The sequence below is a fragment of the Gigantopelta aegis genome, chromosome 12 (genome assembly GCF_016097555.1).
Source record: "Gigantopelta aegis isolate Gae_Host chromosome 12, Gae_host_genome, whole genome shotgun sequence".
In the NCBI taxonomy this organism is placed as follows: domain Eukaryota; kingdom Metazoa; phylum Mollusca; class Gastropoda; order Neomphalida; family Peltospiridae; genus Gigantopelta; species Gigantopelta aegis.
Window position 1 is genome coordinate 47043909 of NC_054710.1, and position 18485 is coordinate 47062393.

Here is an 18485-nt window from a genome sequence, read left to right on the forward strand (position 1 = left end):
TTTTTCTTACTGATGTCATATATGATTTTACAAATGATGTCACAACGTATTTGAAACATTACTCAAAGCTGCCGCAGAACATGATTCTGAATGTTAAGCAAATCCATGAAAGGAGTTTTGATCATAGATTTAACAGTGTTGTTATGACGTTAAATTAAAAACCGGTTTTGTAAAACATAAAAGAAGGTATGTAATAAATACAGAACTTCACATACATTGTTTTCGCTTCCTGTTTATTGCACTCGTTTATTTTGAAAAAGAACATACCACTCGACTACCATGCGGTCTCGTGGTATATATTCTTGCGCAATAAATAGGAAGCGATAACAACGTATGTGAAGTTGTGTATATTGACTTACACTGGATCTACTGATGTATCAATGGTGGATGCTTTATCACAAAGACGTATGCTACATTGTGTATAATGTACAGCCTACTTCTCCTTAAAGGGAGATACAATTCACTTAATAAATCATAAGCTTCACAATTCATTAAAACATCTGGGTAATTTAGTTCTAGAAGTCTTAGCAATCCCTTTCTAGGAACATCTCTACATTTCATTTCTAAAACATCTGGGTAATTTAGTTCTAGAAAAGTCTTAGCAATCCCTTTCTGGGAACATCTCTACATTTCATTTCTAAAACATCTGGGTAATTTAGTTCTAGAAGTCTTAGCAATCCCTTTCTAGGAACATCTCTACATTTCATTTCTAAAACATCTGGGTAATTTAGTTCTAGAAGTCTTAGCAATCCCTTTCTAGGAACATCTCTACATTTCATTTCTAAAACATCTGGGTAATTTAGTTCTAGAAAAGTCTTAGCAATCCCTTTCTGGGAACATCTCTACATTTCATTTCTAAAACATCTGGGTAATTTAGTTCTAGAAGTCTTAGCAATCCCTTTCTAGGAACATCTCTACATTTCATTTCTAAAACATCTGGGTAATTTAGTTCTAGAAGTCTTAGCAATCCCTTTCTAGGAACATCTCTACAATTCATTTCTAAAACATCTGGGTAATTTAGTTCTAGAAAAACCTAAGCAATCCTTTTCTGGGAACATCTCTACAATTCATTTCTAAAACATCTGGGTAATTTAGTTCTAGAAAAACCTAAGCAATCCTTTTCTAGGAACATCTCTACAATTCATTTCTAAAACATCTGGGTAATTTACTGCTAGAAAAGGATTAGCAATTCTTTTCCAGTAACACTTATTCATTTCTATAATTTAGTTTCATCCAAGTCTAGGAAATTACTTCCAAGAACATCTTGACAATTAATTTCCAAGAACGTCTGCATGATTCAGGTTAAGGAACAATCCTGAAAAGCAATATTTTACTCAAATTTCTCGCGGGTCATATTGTTAATTAAAAATGTATTTTTTTTCACAAATGTCATGCAGTGCCGAATACATTCTCAGTGACATTTAGCAATCTTTTTATCCAAAAGAGTTGTACAGGGAGATAACTCTTCGTGGAAATCTACCTTTGGTGCAAGCCTGCAAAACAAAGATAAATGATTTCAACAAAATACAATATACATATATTTTTTTAAATTAAAATAAGGACAATAAAACATCCTGAAAAATGATTTACAAAAATAATTTTTACTAAATCAACTAGCTAAAGTAGATCGAAACCCTCGGCGAACCTATTCTCTGACCGGATTTCCCCCTCAGACCAACCAATGCCCTTTGACTGGTTATCAAAGGCCATGGTATATCATGTCCTGTCTGCTAGAAAGTGTGTATAAAAGATCCCTTGCTGTTAATGGGGAAAAAAATGTAATAGGTTTTCTATGAAGACTACATTACAAAATAAACTTTTTGTTTAACAATGACACTAGAGCACATTGATTAATTAATCACCATATTTATTACATTGTATTCATCGAGAACACTGTAAAACATTTACTAAACTATGTAGAACTATATTTATCACATTGTATTCATCGAGAATGCCATACAGCATTTACTAAACTATGTAGAACTATATTTATTACATTGTATTCGTCGAGAACACCATAAAGCATTTACTAAACTATGTAGAACCATATTTATTACACTGTATTCATCGAGAACACTGTAAAGCGTTTACTAAACTATGTAGAACTATATTTATTACATACCTGTTCAATCTTATTATACTGATAAAGACATTTTGAAACCGTGTAATAAATTTATTTTGTATCACACATAATTATGTGCAATATGGACCGGAACTTTTAAATGGGGAATTCCCTTTTTATTTTTACTGCAGTTAGCGGTCTCATGGTATACATTCTTGCGCAAAATAAACTCTGGCAATAAATAGGAAGTGAAAGCAACGTATGTGAAGTTCTGTATATTGATTAGAGTGTATTCATCGAGAACACTGTAAAGCACTTACTAAACTATGTAGAACCATATTTATTACATTGTATTCATCGAGAACACTGTAAAGCACTTACTAAACTATGTAGAACCATATTTATTACATTGTATTCATCGAAAACACTGTAAAGCACTTACTAAACTATGTAGAACCATATTTATTACATTGTATTCATCGAGAACACTTTAAAGCACTTACTAAACTATGTAGAACCATATTTATTACATTGTATTCATCGAGAACACTGTAAAGCACTTACTAAACTATGTAGAACCATATTTATTACATTGTATTCATCGAGAACACTTTAAAGCACTTACTAAACTATGTAGAACCATATTTATTACATTGTATTCATCGAGAACACTGTAAAGCACTTACTAAACTATGTAGAACCATATTTATTACATTGTATTCAGATCGAGAACTAAAGCACTTACTCTAAAGCACTTGAAGTAGAACCATATTTATTACATTGTATTCATCGAGAATGTACTAAACTATGTAGAACCATATTTATTACATTGTATTCATCGAGAACACTTTAAAGCACTTACTAAACTATGTAGAACCATATTTATTACATCAAATTCATCGAGAACACTTTAAAGCACTTACTAAACTATGTAGAACCATATTTATTACAGAATCGAGAACACTTTAAAGCACTTACTAAACTATGTAGAACCATATTTATTACATTGTATTCATCGAGAACACTTTAAAGACCCACTTACTAAACTATGTAGAACCATATTTATTACATTGTATTCATCGAGAACACTTTAAAGCACTTACTAAACTATGTAGAACCATATTTATTACATTGTATTCATCGAGAACACTTTAAAGCACTTACTAAACTATGTAGAACCATATTTATTACATTGTATTCATCGAGAACACTTTAAAGCACTTACTAAACTATGTAGATTACCATATTTATTACATTGTATTGTTCATCGAGAACACTTTAAAGCACTTACTAAACTATGTAGAACCATATTTATTACATTGTATTCATCGAGAACACTTTAAAGCACTTACTAAACTATGTAGAACCATATTTATTACATTGTATTCATCGAGAACACTTTAAAGCACTTACTAAACTATGTAGAACCATATTTATTACATTGTATTCATCGAGAACACTTTAAAGCACTTACTAAACTATGTAGAACCATATTTATTACATTGTATTCATCGAGAACACTGTAAACTTTCACTTACTAAACTATGTAGAACCATATTTATTACATTGTATTCATCGAGAACACTTTAAAGCACTTACTAAACTATGTAGAACCATATTTATTACATTGTATTCATCGAGAACACTTTAAAGCACTTACTAAACTATGTAGAACCATATTTATTACATTGTATTTCGAGAACACTTTAAAGCACTTACAAACTACTATGTAATTTATTATATTTTATCGACATTGCACTTATAAACATCATAGAACACTGTATTAAAGCACTTATTACATTGTATTCATCGAGAACACTTAAAGCACTTGCAACTATGTAGAACCATATTTATTACATTGTATTCATCGAGAACACTTTAAAGCACTTACTAAACTATGTAGAACATATTTGTACATTGTATTCATCGAGAACACTTTACTTACTAAACTATGTAGAACCATATTTATTTCATCGAGAACACTTTAAAGCACTTACTAAACTATGTAGAACCATATTTATTACATTGTATTCATACATACTAAACTATGTGTATTCATCGAGAACACTTTAAAGCACTTACTAAACTATGTAGAACCATATTTATTACATTGTATTCATCGAGAACACTGTAAAGCACTTACTAAACTATGTAGAACCATATTTATTACATTGTATTCATCGAGAACACTTTACTAAGCACTTACTACAACTATGTAGATACCATATTTATTACATTGTATTCATCTGGAAAGACTAAACTATGAACACTGTAAAGCGAGAATTAAAGCACTTACTAAACTATGTAGAACCATATTTATTACATTGTATTCATCGAGAACACTGTAAAGCACTTACTAAACTATGTAGAACCATATTTATTACATTGTATTCATCGAGAACACTGTAAAGCACTTACTAAACTATGTAGAACCATATTTATTACATTGTATTCATCGAGAATACCATAAAGCATTTACTAAACTATGTAGAACCATATTTATTACATTCTATTCATCGAGAACACAGTAAAGCATTTACTAAACTACATCTCGTACCACAAACTGAAAAGACACATACCATTCTTTCATCTCACTGTACTCCTCCCTGCTGAACGTGCCGTTTTTAATGACGTGTTTAAACATGGCCGCCAGAGACTTGAAACACAGCCGTTTAGCCGAGCAGTGGTTCTCGTTGTCCCAGTCCGGCAGTTCACCCACCTCACTCCACGCCTGCTTAACATACTCACACAGAGCACACCACGAACCGGCCTCTTGGAGTTGCTTCCCCTGACTCACACACGCCTCCTGGAATCGTTAAAATGTTGGTTGAAAAGTTAGTTTAACAAGACCTCTACAAGAGGAGTCCTATGGAATATTTAAGGGAGGGCAAAAAGAAACATAAACATGGTTGGGAATTGGTGAATTGTAAAAAAGAGGAAATCTAGAGGGGTCTCAGAAATTCTTGAAATCCTAGGTTAAAATCTGTGACATCTGACACATTTTGGAGGAAAGGACGATTAAAATGTGAGGAAACGCAATGTTCCATGAGAGGAAAACAGCTGATACGAGGAGAATTCCCACCTCTAATAAACCAACTCCTTCAAAAGACAGCCCAACAAAATTTGGCACCCTTGAAGTGAAAATTGTAAACAAATGGTTTCAAAACGGGGCATTTAATTTTCTTGAGAGAGACAGTTCCCCCTGGTCCTACACACTGATTTATTAATAACTGGCTATGCTAATGGGTGGTAAAATTACTCTCCTTAAACGAGTGTCAGGGAAGTAAGCCAGACGACAGTTCCCCCTGGTCCCACACACTGATTTATTGATCACTGGCTATGCTAATGGGTGGGAAAATTACTCTCCTTAAATGAGTGTCAGGGAAGCAAGCCAGACGACAGTTCCCCCTGGTCTCACACACTGATTTATTGATCACTGGCTATGCTAATGGGTGGGAAAATTACTCTCCTTAAACGAGTGTCAGGGAAGCAAGCCAGACGACAGTTCCCCCTGGTCCCACACACTGATTTATTGATCACTGGCTATGCTAATTGTTGGTAAAATTACTCTCCTTAAACGAGTGTCAGGGAAGCAAGCCAGACGACAGTTCCCCCTGGTCTCACACACTGATTTATTGATCACTGGCTATGCTAATGGGTGGTAAAATTACTCTCCTTAAACGAGTGTCAGGGAAGCAAGCCAGACGACAGTTCCCCCTGGTCCCACACACTGATTTATTGATCACTGGCTATGCTAATGGGTGGTAAAATTACTCTCCTTAAACGAGTGTCAGGGAAGCAAGCCAGACAACAGTTCCCATAAAATGTCCCATGTACCATGGATTTCAATGGCTGATGATACATGTAGTGAGACCATAGGTTTTTAACAAGAGCTAAAAACCAGTAGTTTTGGGGAGCACTAAAAACCAGTAGTTTTGGGGAGCACTAAAAATCAGAACAGTTTTGAGGGAGCAATGAAAACCAGAACAGTTTTTGGGATCACTAATAACTGAAACAGGTTTCAGGGAGCACTAACAATTGGAAGTTTTCAGGAAGAATTAAAAACTGGAACAGTTTTATGGGAGTACTGAAAAGTAAAAATGTTTTCAGTGAGCACTAAAAACCGTAACATGTTTTTCGTCTGTGAATCAATCTTACCTTGAAGCTCATGACATGAGTTTTACACCGCCGGAAACAGAACGCATCAGTGTTGGTTCCGTAACGTGAATAGGGCACTGCCTTGAGAATGTTCTTCCTGAAGAAATTCAGGTTCTCCACCAGGGGGGTGATATCGGGGGCAGGGATCAGCTCCTCAATGTCCTAAAAAGGTTTGTTTGTTTTGTTTAATGACACCACTAGAGCACAATGAATCATCAGCTATTCGATCTCAAACATTTGGTAATTCTGATACATACTCAACATAGGATGCCCACTACATTTTTCCATTAGCAGCAAGGGATCTTTTATATTCACTTTCCCACAGACAGGAAAGCACATACCACGGTCTTTGACCAGTTATGGTGCATTGGTTGGAACGAGAAAAAACCCAGTCAGTTAAATGGATCCATTAAGGTGGTTTGATCCTGCAGTGCAAGAAACCTCAGGCGAGCGCTCAACCCACTGAGCTAAATCCCGCCCGTTCAATGTCCTGATACACAATAGATTAGTAACTTTACTGAATGTGGTTCGAAATTTTTCAAATAATTGCCAGTCGACATACTGTACACTGTATATAGTGCATTCCCCATTTCATATTTCCTGCCGTTTTGCACAAGACACTCACTGGAAAGACTTTAGTAACAGAAAACGGAAGACAACTCAGTTTCCTGTCTTTAGATTTTGTTTTGTCACGGAAAAATACTTTGGAATTTTGAGTTGTAAAAGTGGGTTTTGGCAAATATTTTCGCTTGACAACAATGGCGACACGTCGCGGTCATTTCCAGGGATCGATAGCTGATTGTGACAGCTAATCTGATAATAAATTTGATCGTTCTACAAAAAACTAAAATCACCAAATATTGAGATATGAATCTTAGTTCGAAAATTTTCAAATAATTAACATGACCTGAAGAACAATCAGTTAACATTTCCCCACAGAACCAATTATGTATTTTTTATAATCGATCATCATATAGGTAGAGCTATATCAATCAAATTGTTTTATTACAATCAATCAGTGGCTCTCAGGCCTTCTAGAATTTTTACAAAATCCACTAGCCATGGGATCAGTTATTTTTTAAATTTACTAGCCACAATTAAAAATTCACTAGCCCTACTTTACTTTAAGATAAAACAATTTTATTAAATAACAGCAATAATCAGATATGTCACCTAAAGAGGGAGATAAGAGCTTAAAAACACTAACATTGGGGGGTGGGGGTGTGGATGGGGGCTTTTATTATTAAAATTTACAAAATTTGCAACATTTGACAAACATTCACTAGACGTCGGGCATGGCAATAGTAGTTATTTACTAGCCCAACATTGAATATCACTAGCCCTGCAGTAGCAGCAATAGAAATAGCAGATATTTTCACTAGTCCACTGGACAAGTACATTTCTGGATGAGTAAAACATTTCACCAAATTATTTTTAAACATGCAAAACCAGTTATTTTCCAACAAAATACCAATTATTGCTTGAAATTTGTTCGCCAAATTAAAATAAAATTTGCCAATTCTTCCTAAATTCGCGAGTTCCAGAGCTAGCCCTGCATTTAGAAATCTACTTATCCACCATTATGAATATTCACGTGTCCAAATAAGTGGTTTGTTTTATTCATGTGCAAGGATGATGTTTTTGATTGCTCAAATCGAAACTGCAGTGAAGATTTTAACTTGTTCACTGGACAACCACAGGGATACATTTTGCTTGTGCGAGCAGATTTTCACTTTCAGGAAAAAGGAGTTCTTATTTCGAAAACTGACTAGACCTGGCCTCTGCCACTCACCAAATTCACCTATTGCAAATTTGATAAAACTGGTGAATTTTTTTAATTTAATTTGTCAAAATAATTTCATGTAATGATTGCCATTGTGTTGGATAACAACTGAGTTTTTGCAGGGGTTGTTTTTAAAAAAAACGTTTAACAGATAATTTAGCGAAACTGTGTTCCTCCAGAGTTAGCCTTGCTTTCGTTGTGCTAATTTACACCGTTATTCACCTGCTGCAGATCCGGTTGATTACCAGCCAATCCGGTTATTATGTCTACCAACTGCTGGTTGCTGAGGGAAGATAACCGTCTACTGAGATCATCAGGCGTGACTCGCGAATCGTTAGATACGGCCATCTTTTTCTTTGACGAGGTTTTCCTCTTCTTGGTTGGAGGAGAAAGGTTCTGAAACAGTCAAAATGTAGTAATTATCCACATTAACAGTATTAACAATAACCATTATCCAGAGTAACAGTATTAACAGTAGTAATTATCATCTTTAACAGTATATCCGGAAGGGAACATTTTGTTCAGTATGGCGTCGCAATTCACTACATAAGTCTTAGAGAACGCTACACAGTTTTAAAACATTAAACAGTAATTGCTAATCAATCTTTAATTGACTAGAAATATTGCTAATAAAGATTTTGAAAACAAAATGTCCGCTGTCTGGCCCAAATAACAACTAGTAATTTGTCTTTGTGGAATTCGGGTCCTTCAGGGATCACCCTGTCCATTGCTAAATTGCTAATTTTTACACAAAATTTAGTCTTTGTCTCGGGCGACCATAAATGCACACCCTGGTCAGAGACTTCACAGATGGATACAAATTACTGCCATCGGTTGAAGGGACTGTTTTTGGTTTCTATATTTGTTGCTATAGTTACCAATTTAAAATTGCCATAGGCAGGCTCAAAATTGCCGTTGGTGAGAACTTTGCCTTTGGCAAAAACATTTCAACAGCTGTAGTTTGCAAATTCTTAAGTTTGAGCTAAAAAAAATATTCCTTAAATTAACCACATTTTAATAAGTTTCAAGGAAACACTCGACATACATCTACGTATCTGAAAATTGGCTAAACCAAATTTTGTTCCAATGCGAGCCCTGGTCCTAATTTTACAAAACATTGTAAGCCTAGTTTCGCACGTAAATCTACGACTCAAGCACAATTCTTATCACTACTAAATACAACAAATATAGCTTGAAGTACCCAGGTTTTATTTAGTATTTACTTTTGTCCTTAAAATGCTCCATCTTCCGTAATGATGTAATTATTTGATTGAAACAGATGTCAAATGAATGACCGGTAGGCTATAACTGCTAGTTGCAGATGTAAACATACAATGTTTTGTGAAATAGGCCCCTGGTTCTTAATTGCATCAACCAATCAACTGTCGATTACACAAAGGGTTTAAACCATACTCGCATAAGAAAGACTTGTATGATTAGGATCATAACCTATTGTTGTGCTCACAGGAATAAACCATATAAACCGATAACAGAACAATACTTATTTAATTTTCGTTTTCACATTTACAGACAAACCCAAACCACGGCATATTTACATCAATTCTGTCATCTAAAGTGGAGTAATAATTAGTTAACAAGTTTCCCACAACAATCGATTATGGATTTTTATAATTGATCATCTCCATCATCTGGAGTGATACCAAGAGACAACCATTTTCAGGCTAAGAACTGGTCACTGCCATCTGAACCAAATAATGACACTGAAATATAATTAAGGTGTACCTTGGGGAAAGGAGTCTTTTCCTCGTCATCTTTTGACATGAGCAGTTTCTTCTTGACGGCTCGTGGGACTTTGGTTCGTAGTGGCGTGTCAGTATCTGCCATAGACAGGTTCGACTCCATAGATGAATCTAGTAACACACAAAAACATCAGACAAGCACTAGAACATATTCAGGGCTAACTCTCGATGAGCAGAACAATTTGCCGATTATCTATTAAACTTAGATAAAATAAATTATCTATTAAACTTAGAAAAAATTAAATATCTATTAAACTTAAATAAAATAAAATAAATTATCTATTAATCTTCTAAAAAATGGCAAAACACTAGTTATTTTCTAACACAATATCAATTAAATATTACATGACATTATTTCACCAAAATGTTTCTAAAAATTCACAAAGTTGGCGAGTTAGGATAATTGCCGTAGTTGCGATATAAATTGCAATCAGTCAAGGGTTTCACCGGTGGCAGGTTTTTAACAATGGATAAAAATTATTACAATCGGCTGAAGGAACTGTATTTGGTTTTTATATTTGTTGCCATAATTACCAATTTAAAATTGCTGTTGGTGAGCACTTTGTGGCAAAAACATTTCCAAATTGCTGTAGGTAGGCTCAAAATTGTTGAACGTAACAAATCCTTACATTCTAACCCCAAGTACTGAACACAATGTTCCATGCTTCAGCAAACAGGAATGGTGTTATACCTAGATTGGTTATGTCGATTGTTTCTATGTAGCTTTTCTTCGGGCTTTTTCTCGGAGACGACCGCCTGCTTCGCTGTTCAATGATTTCTTCTTCAGGCGATTGGCGCGGGGTCATATGCCACATGCTCATCAGATCTATAGAAGAAGAAGTTTGTTTTGTTTAACAATACCACTAGAGCACATTGATTATAATATTGGATGTCAAACATTTGGTAATTCTAACATGTAGTCATCAGAGGAAACCGGTTATATTTTTCTATTGCAGCAAGGTATCTTTTGTATGCACTTTCCCACAAACCGGATAGCACATACCAAGGCCTTTGATATATCAGTCGTGGTGCACTGGCTGGAACGAGAAATAGCCTAATGGGCCCACTGACAGGGACAGATCCCAAGCCGACTATCCATCAAGTGAGCGCTTTACCACTGGGCTACATCCCACCCCAGATCTATGGAAAACAGCCAATAGTTTAAAAAGGTAGAGACGGCCATGTCTCTTTAGCAGGGCAGGACGGGACGTAGCCCAGTGGTACAGCGCTCGCTCGATGCGTGGTCGGTTCTGGGATCGACCCCCGTCGGTGGGCCCATTGGGCTATTTCTCATCACAGCCAGTGCACCACGACTGGTATATCAAAGGCCATGGTATGTGCTATCCTGTCTGTGGGATGGTGCATATAAAAGATCCCTTGCTGCTAATCGAAGAGTAGCCCATGAAGTGGCGACAGCGGGTTTCCTCTCTCAATATCTGTGTGGTCCTTAACGATATGTCTGACGCCGTATAACCGTCAATGAAATGTGTCGAGTGCGTCGTTAAATAAAACATTTCTTTCTTTAGCAGGGCTAGCTCTGGCACTCGTCATGCAGGATAACCTTCAATGGAAAATTATTAGTTTATTTTGCTTTAAGTTTAACAGCCCATAGGAAGGGGAGGGGGGCCCATATCTACAGACCTGTTTAACAATACCACTAGAGCACAATTATTAATATAATTAGCTTTTGATTTATAACAAGGTATCTTTTAGTCTTAGACGCAACTTCCCAGACAGCACAGTACATACCAGACTTTGATATGGGAAACTTGGAAATACCCAATGGGTCCACAGAGCAGTTTTCATCCCACAACCAAAGGACTACAAACCATATTAGATACCGTCCACTACCTAATTAACATGTTGATCTGAAGGACAGTTCAACAGTATGATACCAGTAAATTAGTAATAACTAATTAAAATTAATTATATGGCATTGGCAGCAGCTTGGGTGGGAGACCAGTGCCCCCCCCCCCCCCCCCCCCCCCACTGACAAATGCATTGCTGCACCCCTCCCCATTTGAAAGTCTGATACCAGTATTAATTAATTAAAATTAATGAATTATATGGCATTGGCAGCAGCTTGGGTGGGGAGACCAATGCCCCACCCCCCCCTCCCCCCACCCCGACTGATGAATTCACTGTTGCAGCCCCTGGGCCCTTCCCATTTGAAAGACAAATTTATTTAACTCCCACCCACCCCATCCCACCCAACAGTTGATGTCATATTTCGACGTCTAGATAAGGGTTACTTTTATTTTTGTTTTGTTTTTACCACGTTGACTTCCATTTCTTGATGCCGCTGCCACTGGCAAACTTTTTAGAGGTTCTCGTCGTTGAGGCATTTCGCAGAAAATCCAGGAATTAGCGCTGAAAAACGAATATTAAAACCGTTGTACAAGCTAAAACTATCGATCCTCAAGATAAGCGTGCATGCAAAAGGATCGCGAACATCTTTAAAACATTTTCTATTTTTACCCAACTCCCGCTATTCACCAACTTCTTTTCCCCGCCTTTGTGCCGTAAACGTCTCTGATTGGATGATTTCTTGATAACGTGCCCTCTAACTGGAACTGAGGCTTAGCTAATAACGGAACACCACTCTAATGTTTTTTAACTGATGTTTTCTTTTTTCTTTCTTTTTGTTTCTTTGTTGTTGTTATTCTTTATTATATTACTTTTTGGGGTTTGGGGGAGGTTCTGGGTTTTTTCTTCTACCCTTTTCTTGTTTTCTTCTTTTAAAAAAAAGTTTTTTTGTCTTTAAATAATGTTAAAAGTTTGTTAAAGTTTTCTTTAACGACAACACTAAAGCACATTGATTTTATTAATCGGGGGGGGGGGGGGGGGGATCGAAAAAATCCATTTGGGGGGGGGGCAATGACATGAGGCGGAATACCAAGGGAACTTTTGGGGAGGTTTGGAGGGGGATCGTAAAAAAAAAGAAAATTGATATATAATAAAATTATAACCGTCGCAAAATTTAGGTGGGTGCCGGGCCCATCCCACATACAAGACAGCACATACCACGGGCTTTGACATACCAGTCATGTTGCACTAGCTGTAACTAGACACAGCTCAATGGACCCACCGATGGGGATCGATCCTAAAGCAACCGAACATCAGATGAGCGCTTTACCACTGGGCTACGTAGGTAAAAAGGAGTAGGTTTATATACGCAGGATTTTATCTGTACCCTCAGCTGGCAAAGAACTGCCATCGACATAAAGACCTAATTTAGAAACGTTTTTCTCACAAAATTATATATATTTATATGCCACCAGGAGTGAATGTAAAATTAATTAACTAATTAAAAAAAAAAAAAAAAAAAACGCAGTCGCTTCCTGTTTGTAGTTTGTATTTGTATTCCGGTCTTTGTGAAAAAAAGTGAACGATAAGAAATGACAGACCAATATGCAATATGAGAGAGAGAGAGAGAGAGAGAGAGAGAGAGAGAGAGAGAGAGAGAGAGAGAGAGAGAGAGAGAGAGAGAGAGAGAGAGAGAGAGAGAGAGAGAGTGAGGAGAGGTGGGGGGGGGAGAGATAGAGGGGGAGTGGAGAGAGAGAGACACACGGGACAGCGCTTAAAGAGTGGGCTCAGTTTGTCGTCATTGTAATATGTTTCGAATATTTTTCTAATATTCACTTGCACCTACTTTCATAAAGAGGTATTATAATACTTAGTAGTGAGCATATTTTCACATTATGTTTAACATAGAGGTAGGCCTAGTCGTTGTTACTTGATAATATGGAAAATTTTGTTTAACTAATAAATATCAATGGAATAACAACAACCGATTGAAATGTGTTTGAAATTACTTTGTAAATTATTTGAAATAGCACAACCATCATGTGGTTATTATTTTATAGCGTTATGTTAGAATATTCGCAACTAAGTTACTTTGACATTTTCTGTGTCCGAGTTTTGAAATTTCAGATACTGACTCTCTCAATATTGATATTTTAATAATAATTGTTTTTGTAAACATTCAAATGTTTTCCCTTTTGATTATTTTGCGCTGTCAATTTGGGCAACATTGGTGAGAAAGGAAAACCCCGACTGAAATATCATATTGAACATTTTCTTGTTGAACATATATTGAATTCGTTTTCTGTCGTCCTCACGTTTACAATAGATCAAATTTCATTTTATTTTCCTAATTCATATTTTGTGTTTGAACGTATGGAATTATTGGGAGGTAAAATAAAATCGGGGCTACTGTAAACTAGAAACGTAAACTATAATTAAGAGAAACCGATAGGGCCTAATCATCTTTATCGATTTTTGTAAGGGAGGGGGGGGGGGGGGGGGGGGCGGAACTTGCCAGAACTTGGATAACAACATTTATTCATTTCAGCATTACTGCCAAGCAGCTATATATAGAGATGCAAACGAATTATTACGCATTTTTACATGCATTACAACTAATATTGTGGGTGGAATAATTATACATGATGAAAGGTTTCAGGCAAGCTCATTTTGCCGGAATAGCGCTATCGTTTATCGCCAATCATTTCCTTCCTTCCTGTGAAAATTGAATGGCGAAGGTCTCAAACTAACCGACATTACAGACAGCAATTGCCATAATCATTTTCAGCAATCAGTCACTTGCCAGAATCCTTCCTTCCTGTGGGGGGGGGCGGGGGGAGATGGCGGCTTTAAACTAACTTTAGTTTCGATTTTTTCGCCAATCATTTCAGGTTAAGCTCCAGCGTGTTATGGGGGGGGGGGGGGGGGGGGGGTGGGGGGAGATGCCAACTTGCCAGAACTTGGATAACAACATTTACTTCAGGTCTTACTGCCAACTAATATATAGATGATTTTTAATATTTTTACAGTACATTACTAATATTGTGGGTGGAATAATTATACATGATGAAAGGTTTCAGGCAAGCTCATTTTGCCGGAATAGCGCTATCGTTTATCGCCAATCATTTCCTTCCTTCCTGTGAAAATTGAATGGCGAAGGTCTCAAACTAACCGACATTACAGACAGCAATTGCCATAGATCAGGGGCATCAGCAATCAGTCTTTGCCAGAAATCCTACTCACCTCCTCACCAGCCTGGAGAGTTTTAGGAGAGTGGCAAATTTATCGCCTTGTAATATAAATTTTAATACATTTTATTAGAAATTTTCATGTAATCACTCACCAAGCACCATTTCAGGAGAGTGATCTTCAGCTCACTGTGACTTTACTCATGGTGAAGACTGCCAATGGTAAGGATTTTTTGCAGCTAGATAAAAATCAGTTGAAGAAATAAATTTAGTTTTTTTACTTGTGTTTCTCAGTTACAAAGGTTACGCAGCGCTTCAAGAATGTATTATTTTTAATCTTCTAGCCATGGGATCAGTGACTTTTAAACTTTACTAGCCATAATTCAAAATTAACTAGCCCTACTTTACATTAAGTTAATATAATTTTACTAAATAATAGTTATAATCAGATATGTTATCTAAAGAGGCAGATAGAGATTAAAAATGAATTTTTAACCGACTGAAATAGCATATTGAACATTTTCTTGCTTACAGTATTAATATCTGTATATTGAATTCGTTTTCTGTCGTCTTCACGTTTACAATAGGTTTCTGGCAAGCTCATTTTGCCGGAATAGCGCTATCGTTTTTGCCCGAATTTGAGGGTTTGGTAGAACACCTAGAGACAGTTGCTCGTACGCTTATGGTCATATTCTAAACTAAGAAAATTTATTTAATAGGTAATATTAATCGTTAAAATGTCTTTTAGTCCTCATTTTTTTTTACAATGGTAGGAAACTTAGAACGGTACTTTAAACTAATTAATAATAATATATTTTTAAAACGTCTACTCTTTTTATAAGTTTATACAACTATTAATTAATATATTTAGAGAATAACTAACTAGCTACGAGGAATTATGAATTATCTGTCCCGAGTGAATGAATGTTGTAAACCCGAGCCTTTGGCGAGGGTTTTACAACATTCATTCACGAGGGACAGATAATTCATAATTCCTCGTAGCGAGTTGGTTATTCTCTTTATTACCCATTGTCAATTTTAACTGATTTTTAATGTAAAAATTCCTCTGGAGTCTACAACATTAGCCATTACGTGATATAATCTTACGCGCATTACATGACGTAATGTAAGTGACGTCATAGCATAACGGCGTTCTCTTTACAGCCAAATGTTTACATTACAAAATAATACAACTGTATTTGCATTTGAAAATAATTATTTTTATATATTATTAAAGCCGCTGCTTATGAAAATATATCATTTCATGTTTACGAAACAAATGAGTCCATTTGTTTTTGTAAATCTTTGTAGATCGTATAACGTATGTGTAATCTGATTCATGAATGAAAAAATTATATGAATGAAAGTGAAGTTCCGACCATGGCAAGCAACCAACCAAACGTCGTGATCTTAAAGCCAGCCAATCAGTGGCTGTAGAAACATGACGTAATTCCTAATATATGATATTGACGATACCGAAATGCACATAATCTCTTTATCATATAAGCTCAAGCTTAATACAACGTGTTTTTGTAAACTGTACATGCAACTTTAATTCCAGTCCGCCATTACTAGATATTCAATTGATGTAAGAATATGTGGCGCGGTGTATTTTTGAATCGAAATGACGTCAAACTCGAATGACGTCATTTTGGATGTCCTTACATCAAAATAAAGTTATGCCAACGCTTTTTCTTTTCTTAACGCTGGACAGCTTTCAGTGAAATTGCCATTGAAATGTTTTTATTTGATAATTATGAATACATACGTCATTCATGCTTAAATGTCAATAAACCTAGTGCCGAGACCTCGACTAATTTACATCTAATTTGCAAAGTTATAAAATCCTTTAAAGCCGCACACCCTAGTTCCATCCAGCGAAAATAAATTATAATTTGGTTAATCTACAAACCTGTAACACACTTAGATCACGTTTTTATCAAATGGAGTGAAAAAGCAGGTTTTATATCGATAAATACCATGGGAATGCCCATGTCCCAATTGCTTGAAATAATTTTGAAAGTTAGTATTCTGATGTCACCGGTAGATGTCGCTCGAAGCACAACAATGCCTACGTCACGACAAATTTCACAGAGTGCGCACAGACTTGGGGTGCGTTCTTTTCACCTCTCCTGGACATGTTCCAACTGTTCTGTCCTGGTTGTATCCCCTGCAGATATCGTAAGACTTAGCAAAATTATTGGTTTTAAGGGTTTGTAACGTTTTGTATTGAGACACTTACTTGTCTGAACTTTATTGTTACTGAAAATGTTCACGAACTGTGAAGAAAAATCTCACAAATGAACAACAACAAATCGGATGTTGATTGCGCGAACCGTGCACGAGAAAACAAACCGAACCAAAATGATAACGGTCACGTGGTATACCAACGTCTGTGACATTGAAATGGAAATATCCCGTCTAAAAATAGATTAGACCTTGTCTGCTCAACGGTTTTTTCTCAAACGTGCGTCCGTTTTTAAGAAATACGAAAAATGCATTTTGTGGTATTACAAAAACCAGGATTACCAGGATTACCAAAAAACACTTCAGGTGAATGGAAATGTATATTCTAAATAATAAACGGTAAGTAAAGTGCAATTTTATTTGTGAAAAAATGGGTTTAATAGTGAAAAACAACGCCGTAATGGTTAACAACTAGCCGTAACTAGGGTGTGTCCCTTTAAGTATGTGATCTGAAAAATATCACATACTTTGATTGCACTGAAAATGTAAGATATATATGATATGATATATATAATATATATATATATATATATATATATATATATATATATATATATATATAGCTAAATGTATTCTTGAAGTTGCAGCAAATGGCGAATGTCTCACTTGATTCGTAACACTGACCCTCCCACTAAGTAATCAGCGACGAGCAGGTGTCAGTCAATATTTGAATAGTTCTTGAAAGCATCACGGTCCTAGGCGATGTCGCGGTTTACCTGCCCACGACGAACGAACTTGAACCGCTTTTGAAAAGAAACACGTATAGCCCCCCCCCCCCCCCCCCCCCCCCCCCCCCCCCCCCCCCCCCCATGTCTACTTGCTTCCGCCGTGCCGGTACATAACAACATTATACCCATTATAAAATTCGTTGAACGAAAAACTGAAAAAGAAAGTAATAATATAATGACCGGTTAGATTCTGAGGTATTACACACACACACACACACACACACACACACACACACACATAAACACGAAAAACTGAAGAATTTGTTTTAATATAATGACCGGTTAGATTCTGAGGTATTACACACACACACACACACACACACAAACACGCACACGCAATCACACACACAAAAACACACATACACACACATACACATACATACACATATATACACGCATACACACATACATAACACACACACACACACACACACACACACACACACGCGCGCGCGCGCAACCACACGCACACACACGCAACCACAAACACACACACACACATAAACACACGAAAAACTGAAGAATTTGTTTTAATATAATGACCGGTTAGATTCTGAGGTATTACACACACACACACACACACACACACACACACACACACAAACACTCACACGCAAACACTCACACGCAATCACACACACACACACACACACACACAAAACACACATACACATACATACACATATATACACACATACACACATACATAATCACACGCACACACACGCAACCACAAACACACACGCACGCACG

General features: G+C 36.3%; 1 protein-coding gene across 3 annotated transcripts; it reads right to left on the reverse strand.

Annotated features, from left to right (window-relative positions):
* Nucleotides 1–229: 229 nt before the first annotated feature.
* On the reverse strand, nt 230–14996 carry LOC121386709 (tethering factor for nuclear proteasome STS1-like). Of its 3 annotated transcripts, none has more exons than XM_041517705.1 (8): nt 14913–14996; nt 12039–12133; nt 10455–10589; nt 9747–9874; nt 8226–8399; nt 6221–6382; nt 4642–4868; nt 230–1493 (listed from the first exon to the last, which is right to left on the reverse strand). In XM_041517705.1, exons 2-8 carry the CDS (start codon nt 12106–12108, stop codon nt 1412–1414), a joined length of 978 nt encoding a protein of 325 aa, XP_041373639.1. In that variant the 5' UTR covers nt 12109–12133; nt 14913–14996; the 3' UTR covers nt 230–1411. The 3 variants fall into 3 exon arrangements, with proteins under 3 accessions (XP_041373639.1, XP_041373638.1, XP_041373637.1); XM_041517704.1 differs by lacking the exon at nt 14913–14996 and adding an exon at nt 12242–12284; XM_041517703.1 differs by lacking the exon at nt 14913–14996 and having other exon boundaries at nt 231–1493; nt 12039–12265.
* Between the last annotated feature and the right edge of the window lie 3489 nt (nt 14997–18485).

Bases quoted from the DNA above. Each gene is read 5' to 3' on its own strand.
- LOC121386709 (XM_041517705.1), bottom strand. From the start codon at position 12,108: ATGCCTCAACGACGAGAACCTCTAAAAAGTTTGCCAGTGGCAGCGGCA. The intron at 8,400-9,746 runs GTACACCTTAAT...TGACTGTTTCAG, and splicing joins AAAAGACTCCTTTCCCCAAG to AACCTTTCTCCTCCAACCAA. The intron at 4,869-6,220 runs GTAAGATTGATT...TAACGATTCCAG, and splicing joins CTCATGTCATGAGCTTCAAG to GAGGCGTGTGTGAGTCAGGG.